Here is a 19677-nt window from a genome sequence, read left to right on the forward strand (position 1 = left end):
CTTTCTTTTTTTTTTGTCCTGCTGTTAGGTCAAGCAGAATGGAGGATCTGTATCCCTTTTATGCCAGAACAGTTTTACTGTGTCACAGTGGAGTTTTTAATCTTCTGCTGTGGTTTCTTAGAATTATAATTGAAGTTTATTGAGAATCAGAGTCGAACAGAACAAAGTTTCTAGAGGGGAGAGAGAAACGAAGACAAAAGACAAAGCACTAATTGTAAACAGGATGTGAAAAGTAAGTCATTACATTATCGACAATAGTGAAACATTAAATATGAATGTTGCATGGGGCTGTAGTGCTACACCCTGTGAGGGAAGGACAGGACAAGCTAGAACAGGACAAGGACAGGAGAAGAAGCATGCAAGAACCCGGCTATACAACTGAAGTGTGGTGGGATTGACTATGTTAATTAGAAAAGGGTTACAGTATGAGTGAGGGGATAAATAAGTAATGCTCATATTCATGAGTTATTTGTCGCAATAAGTGAGTAGCCCCACACCCAGTGAAAAAGTCCCAGGCGTGTGTGCCTGCGGACACATGCAAGTGAATTGACACCGTTTTACATGCACAAAGACTGACAGAAGTGTCCTGTAATTGTTGTGCCCGCACCGCGGAGGCTGAGGTCCCCACCCAATCAATCGAGGGGCGGGATCGGGCCCAGGGGTCCACCCGAGAGCAGCCCGGTGGATGGGACACATCCCACACCAAGAGACCCAGGGCGGACTGCCGGCCCCACCGAGGCGCCCCGACAACTGGCCACTCAGTGGGGGCCGCAGGGACCCAATGCCACCCCCCCAGCCAACCCACCGCTCCATCACCCTCCCAACCTCAGGAGAGCCAGACGCCCCCCAATCTACGGGGCCTGCGATGCCAGTCCCCGCCCAGCCTGAGGGCGTGAGAATGTCCCTTGTTTGTTGGAAAGGAGGGCGGATAGGGGCACCTGACAAGGAAACGATAAGGGGAGAAACCCAGGGAGCAGCCGCGGGCCATGAGAGGGGAGCCCCAACGCCAAGCAGTCATCCAGCCCGGTGGGAGAACCGCCATGCAGCTAAGTGAAAACCCACCTCCCCCGCTGTTACAATGACTGCCAGTTCCCCGACTGGCAGTCATTGGCCGTACCCCGTGTATCAGTGCCCCCCCGAGTAGTGTGGTGCATTAAAATCTGGAGAGGCCAGTGAGCCGAGGGGGAGGGCTCGCAGGCACTGCTGCCTAACAGCCACCCCAGACGTGCTGAAACCCAGTCCGACACCCACACCCTCCCGACCACATACCAGTCCCCCAGGAACCCTTTGATATGTATATGTACCCAGATGTGATTAGTGAGAAAGTGCTAAGTGAGTGATTAAGAGGCATGGCTGCTGAGGGTCGGCCCCATCAGGCCGGACAATCACCGACGAAGAGGGCTGCCCCACCCAGACCCGCAGTTCCAACCCCGGGACACCCCCCCGCCCAACCCCCCACACACACACATTCCCGCCAGCACCTACTGCCCGCCCCACAGTGTAGGAGGTGGAACCCCCCCACAAACCAGGCAGGGACAAAAACCTCACAGCAGGCCCTACAACCCGCAGGGGACCACCCGGCTCCCACAGCGGGACGCAAGGAACGGAGAGAAGAAGAGGAAGCAGGTCCGAAGAGCGACAGGGGGACCCCACCACTACCACCAGCAGCCACAGCGGGGGACCCAGGCGGGCGCCAGCTGGCACCGCTCCAGCACCCACGGAACATGGTCACCATCACACCACCAATACTTCCCGGGAGGTCACTCCAGTGGTTACCCCCCACTCCCGAGATCGGGAAGGAGTGAAGAAAGTCCCGCCCCCAAAGACACCGGCACCGCAAACACAGGGACAAGAGAAGAAGATCCCCACTCCATGCATGTGTCCTCTCACCATGCAAACCGATCTAAAATGTGTGGGAAAATTAAAATAAATAAAAATACTAATAATAAAACAACAACAACAACCTTGACAACAAAGAATACAAAATTCAAAAGTTTACTTCCACACTTACGAAGAAAGTCTTATTGTCAAATGGCACCCTACTCAGGCAAAGAAATCAAGAGTCTAGATTTAGCATGTTGAGGAAAGGTGACCAGCTATCTACGTATATATGGAATAGATTTTTTCATTCTGCTGATATTTTTTCTAACGCAATATATTCTATGATGAGATTTAGCCACAGATTGATGTTAATAGCTTGTTTGTTTTTCCAGTTTAATAGAATTGTGTTCTTAGCGGTAGCTACCGCGACAAGTTATGATTGTAAATATTTATTAGGGAGGCCGATTATGCTTAAGTCTCCAAGTATGCAAAATCTTGGGGAAAGTGGAATCCTGAAATTCAAAATGTAAGAGAGTTTTTGTGTAACCGAAGACCAAAAGCATTGAATAGGTGTGCATTCCCATATAGCATGAAAATAGGGTCTGGGGTATTTTTGGTGCATTGCGCGCATATATTAGATGAAGAGAAGCCCATTTTATGCATAGTATCCTGAGTAAATTGTGTTTTATGGTGTGTTCTATGCAGCACTTTATATTGTATAAGCTGTAAATTTGCGTTTTTTGTCATGATAAACGTATTGTTACAACTCTGTATCCAGTAGCTATGGTCAGCGGACATGGAAAAGCCTTCTTCCCATTTGGTGATTGTTAAATGCATTGATTTAGTACAGGAAATTAATTTATAAACTTTTGACAGATTTCTTTTACTTTGCGGGAGAAGCCTCACTATTTGCTTGACAAACTCTGGCAGTTCGAGGGTGCTCTGGAGTGTTGGTATTCTTTTTTTTATTGCTGCTTTTAATTTATTGTATTGAAGAAAGTTTCCGCCTATTATTTGGAATTGTTGGAACAGTTCATCACGTGTCCTAAAAACATTATTGTTAAATAGTTGTTGTCGGTGGTCAATTCCATTTTGTTCCCATGTACGTACTAAAATTAAGGGGTATATTATTAATTTCGAAATCTGCATAATGCCAGAGGCGGCACGGTGGACGACTGGTTAGAGCGTCAGCCTCACTGTTTTGAGGACCTGGGTTCATTCCCCGGCCCCGTCTGTGTGGAGTTTGCATGTTCTCCCCGTGCCTGCGTGAGTTTTCTCCGGGCACTCCGGTTTCCTCCCACATCCAAAAAACATGCATGAATTGGAGACTCTAAATTGCCCGTAGTTGTGAATGTGAGTGCGAATGGTTGTTTGTTTGTATGTGCCCTGCGATTGGCTGGCAACCAGTTCAGGGTGTACCCCGCCTCCTGCCCGATGATAGCTGGGATAGGCTCCAGCACGCCTGTGACCCTAGTGAGGAGAAGCGGCTCAGAAAATGGATGGATGGATGGATAATGCCAGATTGGGGAAAGCATACTGGGAGCTAATCAAGATCCTGTAGATTCTAAACTTTGCCACCAAGCCGTTAAGGCGGATGCGATTATTGGGTTCTTGAAGCATTTATGGCGTTTAAGATTTGTGGAAATAAATGGGAGTTTTGGGACTTTGATGTTGTTGCAGTGTATTTGTTCCAATTCTAGCCAAGGATCATACTCCTCATTGTGGTGCAACCATTTGATGAGGTATTGTAATTGGTTAGCTAAATAATAGTGTTTAAAGTTGGGAGCATTTAGGCCTCCTTCCTGTTTACTTTTCTGAAGAGTGGAAAGACTAATTCTATTTGTCTTATTTTTTGAATACAAAATTATTGCAGCAGAATTAAAAGGTTTGAAACCATTTAAATGTGGACTTAAATGGAATAATTTAAAATAAATAATTTATTTGAGGTAAGGTTTTCATTTTTATTTCATTTATTTATTGTACTGTTTTTCTTTTAATATTGAATCTAAGAGGAGTGGACATACAGTACACAATATTGATAAAGGTCTTGTAACATACCTCTTAAACAGCAACAGTTTGTGGTCATTCTGTGCTTCCTATTTTGTGGGAGCATTTTGAGAAAGCTTTTTTTTTTTTTTTTTGTTCCACCATGACTGTGCCCCACTGCATTAATAGATGAAGACCCACGCCATATTTATCTTTGGCATTTTTACTTCCTGTAGGTATTATGGCCCAGTGACCCAATAGTTTTTCCAGTGTAATGTTTGGGTTGAATGTTTGTTTAATGCAGTGGAAATTTGCAATGGATTGCAGGGGGCAATTCAAACTACATCTGCTGGGATCTTTTAATTTCCACTAACAACAAAGCTTCTGGTCCGGTCTGCGTTACCGGTTACTGCACAGAACCTGCGATTGGCTGGCAACCAGTTCAGGGTGTACCCCGCCTCCTGCCCGCAGTTAGCTGGGATAGGCTCCAGCATACCCCTGCCCCTAGTGAGGATAAGCGGTGCAGAAAATGGATGGAGACTGCACAGAACGCTGCAGCAGTTCCGTTTCCGCTCCCAGCCGATTCGATCACGGCGGTAGCCAAGCTCCAAGAACGAATCATTTCATAAATGTATTCAGTTCATTACGTTCACTGAAAAGATTCGTTCTTATGAATGAAACGTTCATGAACGAAACAACACTAGACTGTACACATCGGTCACGTGATACGTTACTAAATATAAGTCCGCAAACTAGCAAAAATGAGTAAAAAACAAACCTCTTCGGAGTGCTTCTTTTCAAAAAGAAAAAGGCCACCTGAGGAGCCAGAAGAAGAGCCTACGACCTCAAAGAAAAATAAAGCTTCTTTTATCCGTTACGCGTTATGGTGAGTTGTATTTTTCATGCATTTAACATTCGTTTTTAAGCCGGTTGTGTGAATTTATCTTTGCTGTGTAAATATGCCAGACCTTGACAGCCGGTCAGTGAAATAAAAATGCCTATGCTTAACCGGTCCGTGGTGCAAAATAGGTTGGGGACCACTGACCTACGCGACAGAATGTCAGTCATTCATTTGCATTACTTCTTCATATTCAAATTACAATAAGCATAGTAACCATTTGTATTATCCACTCATCGAATAAGTGAGTCCTTTACACACCTACTTACTTGCCAGATCATTAGGTACTGAACACTATTATCTTTATTTAGGTATGCATTTTTATTGACACCATCAAAGACTAATTGTGAAAAATATCACTTTTTTATCCTTTTTACTGTATTATTTTAATAAAACAAACAATCTGCACCATATTCAACTGTAATTTTTGAGCTTGGTTGCCTGTGCATCCATCCATCCATTTTCTGTACCGCTTATCCTCACTAGGATCGCGGGCTTGCTGGAGCCTATCCCAGCTATCTTTGGGCGAGAGGCGGGGTACACCCTGAACTGGTCGCCAGCCAATTGCAGGGCACATATAAAAAAAACAACCGTTCGCACTCAAATTCACACCTATGGGCAATTTAGTCTTCAATCAACCTACCACGCAGGTTTTTGGGATGTGGGAGGAAACGGTAGTACCCGGAGAGGTGTAGAATGCGTGACCTTGTTATCACATTCACTTTGTATTCCAAGTGAGTCCTCTGCTGTCATGATTCTGTACGACTTACATCTGTAGCTTTTACACTTCAGTGGATTACGTATGCACAGATACCTAGATTCACATCTCAAATTCATACGCATTCCCAAGCGGCGGTTCAAAAGGTGCGACCTGAAATTGTTCTCCTTTTTGTAGTTTGTTTTGGGAATTAGAATCCCTTTGGTGTCGGGAGTAGATAATTTTCTTCAGTGAATGATTTATTGTATGCCGCTTGGTGGTCTTGTGTAGCTTCTCTCCTTGTGTCTTTAGATTCCTTGAAAATTATTCACTGAAGGGGGAAAAAAAACTTCCTTCCCCTATTTTGCTTATCACCAGGAAGCAAACACTTATTAAACAAACACAAGGTGTAACACAAGTGATTGCTGTATCTACTGTCCAGCAGTGGATGATAAGACAGGCCATGAATGCAAAATGTGTTTCAATTATAATTGAATAATGTTGGAAGGGGATATCTATTTTTCTCTTTTCAAGAAAACACTAAACGTGCTATTTTTTGTTATTGCAGATGTCATCATATAGCTGTGTTGCACCAAGCAAAGTTAAGCAACTCCACTTTCATCATCTCATGAATTTAAATATGTTCTCGACAACTCTCTAAGCTTGAAACTGACATTAGATCCGCCCTGGCTCCCGGCCTCTAAAATTGCCCTATCCATTGTACAGTGAGCAGACCAGGATTCACCAGCGCCTTAGTTATTAAAATAAAGGGTTGGTGGGGTGAGCTTGTTTGCATCACAATCTGCCACTCTGTCCTGATGTTATGCTAATGAACATTGAGGAAATGACTCAACCCCAAAACAACCCAGGGCGGGGCCAGTCAATGGAGCTGTGACACCGGAACTGCTGGAGGAAATTTAATGGTTTACCTTGAACCTTTTCAAAGCATTGCTCTTTATGTCATCTTGTTTTGAATAAATGTTAAAAAAACAAACAAAACATAAAAAAACAATGTAGTTGTTAGTTTTCTGGGAGCAAAAAAAACAAAAAATAAACAAAGCCGAATATAGCTGCATGAGTTTTAACAAGCTCCATTACCTGTCCGGGTTCTGTGATTTAGGGCTGACAGGTGATTGGATTTTGGAAAGACGACACCTAGCTCTTAGTGGTTGTGTGTGTGCATGTGCGTGTGTATGAATGCGTGCGTGAGTGTGCTTCCTGACGAGAGACAGAGCCATACCTTGTTTTAGGTTGACATGTGCTGCTTCGCTTGTCGGATGAAGGCATTCATGCCGTCTTTGGGATTGAAAATAGATACAGCGGTGGCATGGCAGAGATTGTAACACGCTCAATATGAAGCTGGCTACAGTAGATTCATGCCACTGTTTCAATAATTATTCACTTATGTAGTTTGTCTAATGGGTTTGTCTCCTGGATTTCATCTACACTGAATGGGTTAAGTCCATTATTGACTGCATTTAAAATCTTCCAAGGTTTGCATGGTCCATGGAAGATCTCATTCCATTATAAGAACACAAAAAGTCTCAGTCATCTGTTCGTTTGTCCCACATTGTATGGTACTGTGTAAGATCTTCTTGCTTTGTTCTATTTAAGAGCTGTAATGTGGCGTCCACTATATCGGCCGTTTGTCCTTCATCTGGGCTGTAGAAGGTTAAAAGCATCAATTAGACACCGAGTCACAGTTGGCCGCATTATGGCCAAATTTCTTTCATCGCAAAGAATTGGCACTCTTCAAAAAAATAAATAAAATAAAACCCGCAACGATTACAGGTTTACAAGCCTGTTTAGAATTTTGTCTTCAGTTCCACACACCATTTAAAGAAGATGTTATGTTGTGGTGTAATGAGTCACTGTTAGATATAGCAAAGGTGCTACTGAGTCACTGTTAGATGCAATAGTCACCAAGGAAATGAGTTTCACTTGCGTACTGCATTTCTACCCTCATGGTACTTGTTCGCCTTTACACACATTCACCCAATCACACAATAATTAATGGGATATATTTTATTTATACTTTATTACAATATAACATTTCATTCACACAGAGATGGAAACAGCACGATGAACAACTAGGTGTTCAGTATTTTGCTTAAGAATACTTCCACATGGTCATGGGAGCTAATTTTAGAAATATTTTAGGGGTAAAATATGCCTCAAAAGTAAAAATAAATGAATGAATAAATAAATCTGAATTTGAACTCCCATCAGGCATGACGTCACACAACACATCAGCGTACGGCACAACAGAACAACTCCAGATTCACTGTTATTTCTTATCAAAGCTACCATAGAATGTTTTATTATTTATTATTTTACAATTGCATTGTAATTAAAAATGTGTGAGTTCCATCTTTGACACAAATCACATAAGCATCACGCCTTTATCATTCACCACTGAAGTTAAAACTGAGTGTGTAATGTTAACAATGGTTATATTGTATTCTCTTCTTCTTGACTGTTAAAATGTTACTTAACGATTGCCTGTACAATTAAGTTTTTTTGACGATGACAGTTCCCGGAACTGGAGATTATTTACCTTTCCTACAGGAATAAAGTTTCCCAACTGTTACAGATAATGGTTGAATGAAAGGCCGGCCTCCCATAAAGGATTGTTTGTCGACCAGTATTAAGGTTTTATGTTATTTTATATCTAAGTCAAGAATTTGCAAAGAAAGACTTTAAGGTGGAGTTCCACTATTCACTATTATCTCTAACAATGGCATTGACGAATGACTTATTTTCACTTTCAGTGTAACGGTGTCATCATCTCAATTACATTGTTCATTTATTGTGTCACTGTCCTCTATTTTAAAAATTAATAATCCTGTTTAATACTGCCTGGCGATTACAGTGCATTATTGATGGCGAAGCCCTGAATAGAAAGACGGATTTTAACCACGCACTTGCTCATTTTCAACAGGGAGGGGGTTAGACGGTCACACAAGCTGCTTACTGGTGCACATCCGTGTAAATACAGCGGCATTATTATTGTCCACTAAAACCATGCTTCATATATCCAAAGGGCTTGCTTCCTTTTTGGCAAACAAACATGGACATGGAAATAAATAATCACAGTCACAGATTTTCGGTGAAGCCGAGCACAGTGACCAGAGTTATGACCTGGCTGTTTGTTTGTCTATGTTTAAGATACGTTCCCGGCAGCCACAGCAGCCCCATTTTCCCGAAACGTAGTGATCTGTGGGATTTTGGCGATTTTTTTCCTCTGTATTCAAGTCTTGATACGCTTCCTCATGGTCTATTACGGAACCCTGTTAGGTGCTGTGGTGGAACAGGACTGTGGTCATACTGCTTCTCAATAAATCTTGGAAACTATTAGTTTTATGTCACCAACAGTGTCATTCACTGATTCATCCTTTGTACAAAAATATTTAAAAGAGAGCGTTACTCACATAAATGCTGCACAGCGTGCTCACGCACCCTCCCAGCCTCTCAATCGTTCTCTCACTCGCACACATTCAACATTGGGTTTATGAACAGCTATGCCATAGATGGCATTGTGGGTAAATTAATGGCTTAGAGAGTGAGATGCTGGAGAATGCATATGCTTCCAGTGCCACTACGGGCAACCTTCAACTTTATACGCCCCATTACATACTGTCAGGTTTAGTTGTGTTCACTCCATTTTACTCGGGCTGACTTGGTTTCTCATTTGCATTGTGACTGCCATGGCAAATATTTTGACAGTTTAAAAATCTTGCTGGGCATCCACGGCAATCACGGCCTGGCACATTTTGCCTCTCCCGTCTGCCTGCATCCGGTTTTGTCCACGGTGGCCTGAAATGGGGCTGCCGTGGCCGCTGGGTACATACTGTAGTATAAACAGAGCCTTAGTCAAATGGTTGATTTGAAAATCTTTGACATGCGACCCAGTTGCTGCAAATATGTATATTTTCTATGCTGGATTCAGTAAAGTCTTTCGGCACACAACTGAGTTCAGTTTGTCTCATCCCTTAATTTGTTTGAACCAATTTAGCCATGGCTAATTTAGCCACTGTAAATGTTACTTTTATGGTGTCCTAATGTAGTCTCTGAGGAACAACCCGGCAGAGTATTTATGTGCACATTCTAATCGGATTGGGTTTCTGGTCAGGAGAGTTCACTGTATAGGCATTGCATACATTCAGGGTATTTCAAGGTGAACCATGCCTGGTCAAGAACCTATTGGACCTGATTGGCAGCTCCTATCACCATGAAAAGCTCATTCCTATTCCTGAGCTTCCTGTTTATCGTACTGTATTCATGTCATCCTAATAATTCCTAAGCATGGGGAACGCTTGGCAAATACACCGTTTAATGGTCCTGGCTGAATCCCTCTTATCTCAACAGAGCTGAAATAATAGTTTTGTGCTATCAGCAAGTAGAAATGACAATTTGAAATACCCTTCCAGATAATCTACTTTAGTTGCCAGTAAAATATCAAAATTACAACTAAAATTTATGGAACCCGTATTACAACTTTGTTGCCGTGTCGAATCATTTTGCGATAATCCGTATGGAAGGACAGGTATAGGTATCTTACAGCACTAATAGGATTTTCAGGGCATTGCTGAAGTGATTATGAGGCTAAGGATGTCATATACTGTATATTCAGGCAGAAAGCAATACGGCGGAATCACAGCACACAACTTTCCACTTACTTATTTGCTACAGTTTTGTCTACTAAATTCTCTATGGACTGCATTATCTTTTGGTGTTTTATTGTAAAGCTGCTCGTGTTTTGCACCCAATGCGTTGTATTGTTCCAACCGATGGCTCATTATTGCTTTATTTAGTAGCCATATGTCCTTATCAGTCGAGAGCTCAGCTCATCGATGAATTGAGTGGCTCATAGAAATGATGAATGGTGCAAACACGAAGAGCAATCAGCCTGACAAGCACCATGCTGCTGTCATAGGCTCTGTTGTGAAATAGTTTTTGTCGATGAAATTGATGCTTGTATAGCATTAAATTATAATTTATTTTAGCTAAGTCTTGGAGAAGCCATGCATTCTTTCACATCTGCCTCAGAACGTATCAACCCTGAGTTAGATCAGCTATTATTCTGCCCATGCAGTAAGAAAGCTCTTCTTTTGTCTTCTACTTTGTTTTTTTCCTTCCATTATAGATTCCAACCTTACCCCGCCGCCAGCCATCACCCCTACCCAACACCCCACCCTGATCTCTCCTGTTGTGCTACGTGCAAGTTTGACCTGATATTCCCCTTGTGTGATCTTTGGTCAGGGCCGTTGTTTGGGGAGAGGGGCTCCAGCAGTCATACAGCATTTGGGTGGATGTCATTCCTGGGCTGTTCTCAATCATTCCCTCAGCAGAAGGGGTCAACGCCTGATTCATCACTGCCCCATATCCGGCTCAGCAGGGCTCCAGACTCATCCGATCAACAGTCCAATCTCTTCCCGCTGTAGTGCGAATTTTTTGATTTCCGCTTTCAAATTGTATGTCTTCAGCCATGGCAAAGCACAAACGTAATCTCTTTTGGGGGGGAAGTATTTTCCTTTCTTGGCAATGTCTGAGTGTTTGGCACCTTAGCTCTGAGTCCCCAGGTAGTTTAGTCTTTCTGAGCTTAGAGAAGAGAGAGGGTCTTACAGTATGTATGAAATTATGTGTGAGCATGCCATTGGAAAGAACCAATAGAAACAACCTTCCTATTCAACACGTGGTGGTCTGTTGGCTCTGATTTACATTTAAGTGAATGTCCAGGCCTGTATTTCCCCCTTCTTTGCATCCCTGTGATGTTCGTTGACAATTAACATCCCAACTCTTTCTTGGGGTTTGTTGAAAGCTGAGGGGCTAATTCAAGGGTCAAGCAAGACTTGCAAGCTGTCAATCTTTTTATTGTAACTTGAATCCCCTCCCCCACTCAAGTTCTTTTCTTACTCAGACACCCCCAACTCCCCTTCTCTCTCCCAGACCTCGTTTAATAGAAAAGCCCAACTTTTCCTCTATTCTCCTGTGGCCCTCTAACAGCCAAAGAGGGACAACTAAAACCTTTGTCTTGGAGAAGCCATGCATTCTTTCACATCTGCCTCTTGTTTTCAGACCCCGCCCCCACCCCCTCTAATTCAAATTTTAAACTGCCCTTTTCAATCAACCCTCCTCCTGTCTCTTCTAATCACCTCTTTCCTCTTGGCTACTAAGCCCCAATTTTGCTCTTAACTGTATAAACAACGGTCTATATCTTGATGCAGTCTGTCATACACACCACTGGCGCATCTTCATTTTCCAGGATACTTAAACATCTGCCTATAAGGACTACATACATTAAAAAAACAAAATAAAAACCAGTTTATCGAATTAACAACTGGCCAGTTGGTGCTTTGATTGTGCCTTTGGAATCAAGCCACTCTCTTGCCCTTTATCATCTTTCTGGCTCAGGTCTGTAGATGCAAACACCTGTTCATAGATCACGGCTGTTCGGAGGGGGCTGAGCGTATGATCACTGGCGGCGTCTCTGTTTAAAGGCCTAGGGAGAGAAAAGCCACCCCCAGCTGAGAGGGGAAACTTTGGCGCATCTAATGAGGAGAATGCCACTCAGACAGTGTCCCTCCGGTCTGTGCCTTTGGTGTCTGTGCATGTTGAACACGCACAGCATGAGACAAAATACATTAAGTACAAGACTGTTATAATCAATTTTAGAACAACCATCTACCTGTATGAGGTATACACACTCTGCATTTACCTCATGGCGGGGGACTTGACTGCCTCTGAGGCAAATCTGTTAAGAGACATCTGTTTTTTGTCTTCAGACACAAGGTATCTTGAGCACGCCTCCCGGAGATGATGACAGAAGAAAAAAAATATGGATCCAGTAATAGTTTGTTGATAGACTGCATAAATCCTCAGACACAGTTAGCCAACTTTAGAAACTGTTAATGTGCTGCTCAGGTCTCTGAGGTTGTTTGGATTGAAATACAGACAGAAAAATAAAAGGATTAAATTAATAGTTCTGCATTGAAGGGAGACAATGTGATTTGAAAGAAAACTTGTGAGTGTTGTTCTGTTAAATACAGACACATTTGAGGTTAAGCTTTTAATTCAGTCCATTAATCACAACCAAGCCAGGAAAATATCTTTGTTAACATACATTTGCATTAAAATTAAAGGAAGATAATACTGTGATGTAAACATCATAGCCCATCTACCTCACTCAAGGTAGTGAGTTGCCAGGCGTTGGTATTTCATATAGTACATGATGTAAATGCTTATATCCCATGATAATTTATTTGGAATTCTGTGCATGCATTGAAGAGATCACAGAGTTAACTGAATGCTAGATTTTTGAAAAAATTTGTGACTAGGATGCAAGTGATAAAACACAGACTTAAAGTGACTGGGGTACAAATTCATTCATTTTTCATTCATCTTTTGTCTCTGATACAAAAAAAATGTGGTTTAGGTGCACAGGCTAGCTTTTGAAGGGGATTATCATCCAGGTCTCTGTATGTGCACCACAAGTATTCAAAATGTACAAAACATCCGGAGCTGAGCCTGTGCATTTTTGTAAGGATCGTAAAGACCTGATGCTCCCTGTGGAGCTTTAGTGTACAGATGGCTGACACAAGACCTCATCATACAGTAAGAACTTGCAAGGAGTGACTCTCAGCAGAGCAAAGACCTCCAAGGCTTAACAATCTTTGTATCAGCACCAAATTCTGAACCTTCGTAGATACCCTCCTCCTGGACATGCATGCATTTTCTTGAAGGATCGATCTCACTGGCAGAGAAGTTGCCGAGACTGATCAGTCACATTTCCAGGAGACCGAAATATTATTTGTGCTCACAACAGGAAGACGTCTCCAGACAACGTGACAAATAATTCACACGGGAGTCACTAATATACCTAGGCCTATCTACAGTATATACATCCATCCATCCATCCATTTTCTGAGCCGCTTATCCTCACAAGGGTCGCGGGAGTGCTGGAGCCTATCCCAGCTATCTTCGGGCAGGAGGCGGGATACACCCTGAACTGGTTGCCAGCCAATCGCAGGGCACATACAAACAAACAACCATCCACACTCAGATTCACACCTACAGGCAGAGTCTTCAATTAAACTACCATGCATGTTTTCGGGATGTGGGAGGAAACCGGAGTGCCCGGAGAAAACCCACGCAGGCACGGGGAGAACATGCAAACTCCACACAGGCGGGGCCGGGATTTGAACACCGGTCCTCAGAACTGTGAGGCAGATGTGCTAACCAGCCGTCACCTGGCCGCATAAAAGAACATTACTAACTGAAATAAATACCACATATTGGAAAAGTAATTACGGCCCTCTGTCTCTTTCACATATTTTGAGGACTGATAATAAATGCGGCGGCACGGTGGCCGACTGGTTAGAGCGTCAGCCTCACAGTTCTGAGGTGCGGGGTTCAATCCCCGTCCCCGCCTGTGTGGAGTTTGCATGTTCTCCCCGTGCCTGCGTGGGTTTTCTCCGGGCACTCCGGTTTCCTCCCACATCCCAAAAACATGCATTAATTGGAGACTCTAAATTGCCCGTAGGCATGACTGTGAGTGCGAATGGTTGTTAGTTTCTATGTGCCCTGCGATTGGCTGGCAACCAGTTCAGGGTGTACCCCGCCTCCTGCCCGATGACAGCTGGGATAGGCTCCAGCACGCCCGCGACCCGAGTGAGGAGAAGCGGCTCAGAAAATGGATGGATGGATGGATAATAAATGCTACCATACCATACCTCAGAACTATGAGGCAGACGCTCTAACCAGTCGCCCACCGTGCCGCCCAGTATATACATATATTCTTTAAATAAATATATAACGTGTAATACATGTGTGTGTGTGTGTTTGTCTGTGTGTGCTGTGCATGCTCCGCGCTCAGCTGGCGGAACACGGACACCGGGACCTAATGAGGAAAACGCATAAAATCCAAAATATTTGATTTGGTTATTTTCAGAGGTTGAAGTGGACATAGGTAGAGATGTCCTTATACATTTTGGTGACGATTGCTCACAGTCTTCTGACACCAAGCGTCTAAAAACTCAACGTCCATAAAATCCAAAATGTTGGGGTGATCGTTCTGATATTTTCTGAGGTTGAAGTGAGCATAGGTAGAGATGTCCATATACATTTTGGTGACAATTGCTCGCAATTTTGTGAAACTAGAGTGTCTATGTATGAGAAAAACTCAACGTCTGTAAAATCCCCAAAATTGGAGTGATCGTTCTGATATTTTCATAGGTTAAAGTGGGCATAAGTAGAGATGACTACATACATTTTGATGACAATTGATTGCAGTTTTGTGTCATTGTTACTTTAAGGTTGAGCATATAGAGTCGTCGCCCAAAGTCTCCAATAAAATAACAAATGTTCAATTTCACCGTGCCCACCTGGCGACCTGGCTACTCTCCGGGAGACTATGAGACATCTCTGCAGTCAGCGGAGACTCAAGTCCCTATCAAGGTCACCAACTAGTCTCCAGGCCAGTGGAATAGGTGTCTTCGTGCCCGTTTGCGAGAGATAGGAAACACAAAGATTTGAAAAAGTTAAAAAGGAAGTTTATGAAAACAAAAACAAAGTCACCGTTTCCAAAACCCTGTGAAAATGGCAGACATGGCAAGTGTTTTCAATCAGAGCATGTATGATTATTTCACTGTCAAAAGAGTAACTCTGGAACATAGCATTGCAGTAGACTTTGTGCTTTTATCCTTCTCCAGAAAAATACATTTACTCCATTTCTGTGTCCAGTGTAGTCACAAAAATCTTGAAAAATCTTCATTCACAGATCACATATAGACCGACAAACGGTATTCAAAATAATTTCTTCCATCAGACGTTCCATCGATATCATCAACTATGGGCCTGGCATGACTTTTTTTTTTCTTTTTTTCGTGACTTTCACAGCGTTTAAACACTTTTTTAATTTTTGCAACTCAAGGTGAATAAGCATTGCTTTGACAATGTTATTGTCACATTTATAAAACATTTTTTCTAGCTCATTGTACTAAACACATACACATTTGGAAATTAAAGATAAATGTTCAATCATTTTTTTTTTAATCTGGATCCATAACAAAAGTATATGTTCTTACTCTTTCTACTTTTTGGACAAATTTGGATGTGCATGTAAGAGTGAATGATGCACCAAAATTGAATTATTTGCTTTTTAGGATACTTTTATTCATCTTTAGTTCTTTGTCTTTCTCTTTGTCAATACACACACGTTTGCAGAATAAACTATATAAACAAAGTCATTGGTCTGTTGTCCACCCTGCCACAAGGTTTGGGTGAAACTACCATTTTTATTTTTTATTTAAATGTTTTGCTCCTAATCTAAGAAGCATGGAAGATGGATTGAAAACATGGTTTCTTTGCAAGGAGATGTGAGCTTGTTCACAACCCATTCAAATTTTATTGAAATAAAACGTGCATAGCTTGAAAATAAATACATTTTATATGGACCTTAGCATACTGTACAGTGTTGTGCCCTGTACTTCCATTAACGTCATTTTAATGGCTCTGAAATTAGAAGTCTCATATGAGGCATACTGTCATATTAGATGAGGTGATTATGGCGGTCTTAATTACAACTTTGTTGCCTAATGTGTACATGCTGCATGTTTTCATGCCCGTGAAGTACTACTGTGTCTGCGAACTAGCAAACACATAAAATAGATCAAACACTCTGTAGCCAGTGTGTATTCTCCAGTGAGGGGAAGCAGAGTTTTACAGTTCTGGCAGCACGTGACAAGCAAAATGCCCCAGTTGTGCATGAAGACTAACATTCAGAGACAAGTTGCAGACACATAAAGAAGGACTTGGCTGTTTATGATTGGGGTAAAAAAAGATGACGGAAAAACAGTTTCTAATAGGGTACTGTGTGCCCTGTTGCCTGAGTGGTGCTATATCCCTTGGTAAATGTGCTAATGGTTCATGGAACTGAGAAGACGGAGTTGAACCCAGCAGTGTAAACCGGCTGACAAAAGGGAGTCGTTTGTAGTGTGAAACGCATACCTGGACGCGCAGGTAGGCATTAGGTTTCACCCTGTGCAGGCTCACAAGTGTATCCATGACTTGGGAGGGGGGCATTTGCTTTTGCAGCGAAAGAGAGCAAAAACAAACATTCAAACAAAGTCCTACTCGTGCGACAGGTATGGATGAGGTGGGGAGACAGGAATTCTGCTTGGGAGTGATGGGAGTGAAAGGGTGGGGAGGCAGAGATAAGTTAGTGGTCAGTCAAAACAGAGCATGTTGACCATTTGCTCTCAAGTGTTTATTTGTTTGCCAGCGCCTCTGGGTTGGAAAAGACAATTTTACTTCTTAGCTTGCAGCTAGCATATCAAAAGCAGATAATTGTGGGAAATATTGACCCTTAACCCCATGTAAGTCATATATTTGCCCTTTGTGGTTATAGATGTTTAACTGGTTCTGTGGGCTTTAAATATAATGTCAATATTTCACCAGGCTGAAGATGTCGGAAAACATTTTGGATCATGTTCATTAAGATGTACAACTATTGCATTTAACGCTGTTGTCATTTGATTTAGTATTTATGTTGCATGTGGATTGAGAAAGCCATTCAGTTGGTAGCTTCCTCTCCGTTTGGAGTGTTTTCACTCTGGGCTCGTGTCAACTTTCTGTTGGCAAGCGAGAGTCGACTCCAAATCCGAGATATCTTAATAAATCAATATCACTCGAAAATCTTTACGATATGTGTCATGTGCTCCTAGGTGGTAGGAGTGGGCTATGATCTATAGATGGGGTTTTTAAACAATATAATACTGGAATTAGATGGAGTGCTAATAAGGTGTAGCATCCCTCGCCCATAGGTCACCATGGGGTTGGACAAGGGCGGGCTCTGTCTGTTTGACAGTATTGGTTGCACCCAGTTCCTGCAGTTAGGTGGTCTGCTTCCAGATACAATTAAAGGATTTCCCCCTCTCACGATTATTGACTTCATGCGCTTTTTTGACGGTCCATGTGGGTTTTCAGCATTTCCCATATTCCCACCTTCCCACACTGACACATACACTTCGGAGGTGTTTTGTGATAAATGTGTTTTTCTGTGGACTTCAATTTCTCTGCCGAACTGACGTTCCCTCTCTGTGTGCTTCCTTCACAGGTGAGAGGCTCAATGATGACCAGCTCTAAGAGCGTTTGGATTGGAGTTTTTTAATCAGAAGCCTTTTGTCACAAAACAAAAACCTGCAAGAGACCACCAATGCTTGGCGCCATGTGGAAAGTACACACCTTGTGCTGGTTTATCATCATGTTGGCCCAAGTCTACTCCACTGAGGGTAAGTGCACCTGAAACTCTTTGGGCCTGTAAAAACAGACCGCTTTGTTTTCATACCACAGTTTGGCACTCAGTGGGGAATTTTCTTTCTTATAGACTTATTTGGGAATTCTCACATGAACAATGAAAATGTAATGCTCACGCTGCTCCTCTGAGTTCCCCGAGTGCATGTCTAAGTAATGTGGCTCTGAGGACTGGAGGCTCAGGCAGTTGGGGATGATCGGGACCGCTTTCATTAGTAGGTATATCTCAGACAGATTGTGATTTGCCAGAGATTTTCTGCTTGAGAGCGCCAGTTTTTCCCAGTGGCATCAGAGCTGGATGCATTCAGAAATTTCAGGCTTAAATGTTCTCTGTTGTGGCCAGCACTCACACATTTCACACCTCAAAAAATGATGTTTTAATCATGGTGTGTTTTAGCTGTGATTAAATCACTCTCAACTGTATCCTGATGGCCAGATTTATATGTGTAACTGCATATCATAAACGCTATTCTCAACTTATTAGTCTTTAATCACTGCAATAGTGGTACACTTCTCTTGGTAATAGATGATTGCTTTAAAAATTGGCTTCTGTTTAGTGCAGTATAACAGAAAAGCTATTACAGATTTATTTCTTTGGTGCCAACTGTTGTAGCGCTCGCCCAGTCTTTACTTTTTATGGATTTATAATAAGTTCACAGAAGACATCAGTGTATAATTTGAATGTACAGTTTGTTTTAGTTTGTGTCTTTTGGTTTGGATTTTTACTGTCACACAAGAAGCAATCCGAGAAGTGTGTGGCTTCTTTCAGCTTCAGTGGGTTTGGCAAACACTGAGAAGCAGAATTCCATCAATGCTGGCAACATACATCATCTCATGTCTCACGTCATGCGGCGATAAGAGTTTTCAATTTTCCAGGCTTATAATGTGACGACACCTCTTTAGAGCAAATGGAGATAGTTGGGATCCCAGAGAGCTTGCAGTATTTCAGCTCCCACCTGGCGCTACATAGATTTGAAATGCAGTGTAAAGCTACTGTAAGCCTACACATATACTATAAAAAAATACACACAATTAATGTTGTTGATGATAATGAACTCGTCAAGGCAGCATTATTGTGCTCAATACTGACATTTAAACGGGTTTGGAACTTTCAGTGAACTTTCCTATTAGAAAATGGTGTTTAATTTATTATTAATGTTCCCTACAGTCGATCAAGCAAATTTGGTCAAACACTCATACGTTGTAGAAATGGATCTGCCGAAAACTAACTATTTGGCCAATCAGAAACATATACAAGATAGGCAAAATAAAACAATGGCAAATGGGAATCATAGTGTGCAGTCAAAGTAACCAAATTCCTAAAAATAAAAAGTATAAACAACACCAAAAATAGAAAATAAGTTAAAATAGGACCTAGTGGTATGCGGTTTACTCTCCTGACTTCCATGCAACCAGTGTGGATTAAATTCCCACTCAGTGGCAGTGTGAATATGTCTCTAAATGTGCGCTTTGATTGACTGGTGACCAGTCCAGGGTGCAGTCCACCTTTTGCCTCAAGGCAGCTGGGATAGGCTTCAGCTTCCCGCGACCCTTAACTGCGGTATAGAAAATGGATGGCTGAAAAAACTACAATTGGCACACATGGGAAGATTATGTTGCATTCAGTGACAATATACTGTACACAGGAGACCGAACAAGCATTTGATGCTTCTGCAATTCTTTTCCAAATTGTACCACTTTCGACATGTTTTAAAGGCCCAAACATAGGACAGTAGAAAACTGGGAAGGTTTCAAGGGTTCTAAACGCTACTAAACTACCGTAATTTCTCGTGTATAATGCGCACCCATGTATAATACGCAGCCCCAAAGTTGACCTCAAAATTCTGGAAACCCTTCAACCTATGTATAATGCATTTTTACAATGCATGATTTTGCTTCTACCCATATGATCAAAACAAGAAGTATTATCTGTAGTTTGTTAGTTTTTTTCAAAGAATTATTC

General features: G+C 42.3%; 1 protein-coding gene across 37 annotated transcripts in view; it reads left to right on the forward strand.

The window, feature by feature from the left end:
• Positions 1-19677, forward strand: part of adgrl2a (adhesion G protein-coupled receptor L2a) — a 147461-nt gene that overhangs the window by 16244 nt on the left and 111540 nt on the right. For all 37 annotated transcript variants that reach the window (XM_061779038.1, XM_061779073.1, XM_061779072.1 and 34 more), the window contains exon 2: positions 17518-17692. In XM_061779038.1, the coding sequence (XP_061635022.1) occupies positions 17617-17692 (76 nt within the window). In that variant the 5' untranslated portion in view covers positions 17518-17616. The remainder of the gene's footprint in view (positions 1-17517; positions 17693-19677) is intronic.

Source organism: Phyllopteryx taeniolatus, chromosome 7 (genome assembly GCF_024500385.1).
Source record: "Phyllopteryx taeniolatus isolate TA_2022b chromosome 7, UOR_Ptae_1.2, whole genome shotgun sequence".
Lineage (NCBI taxonomy): Eukaryota > Metazoa > Chordata > Actinopteri > Syngnathiformes > Syngnathidae > Phyllopteryx > Phyllopteryx taeniolatus.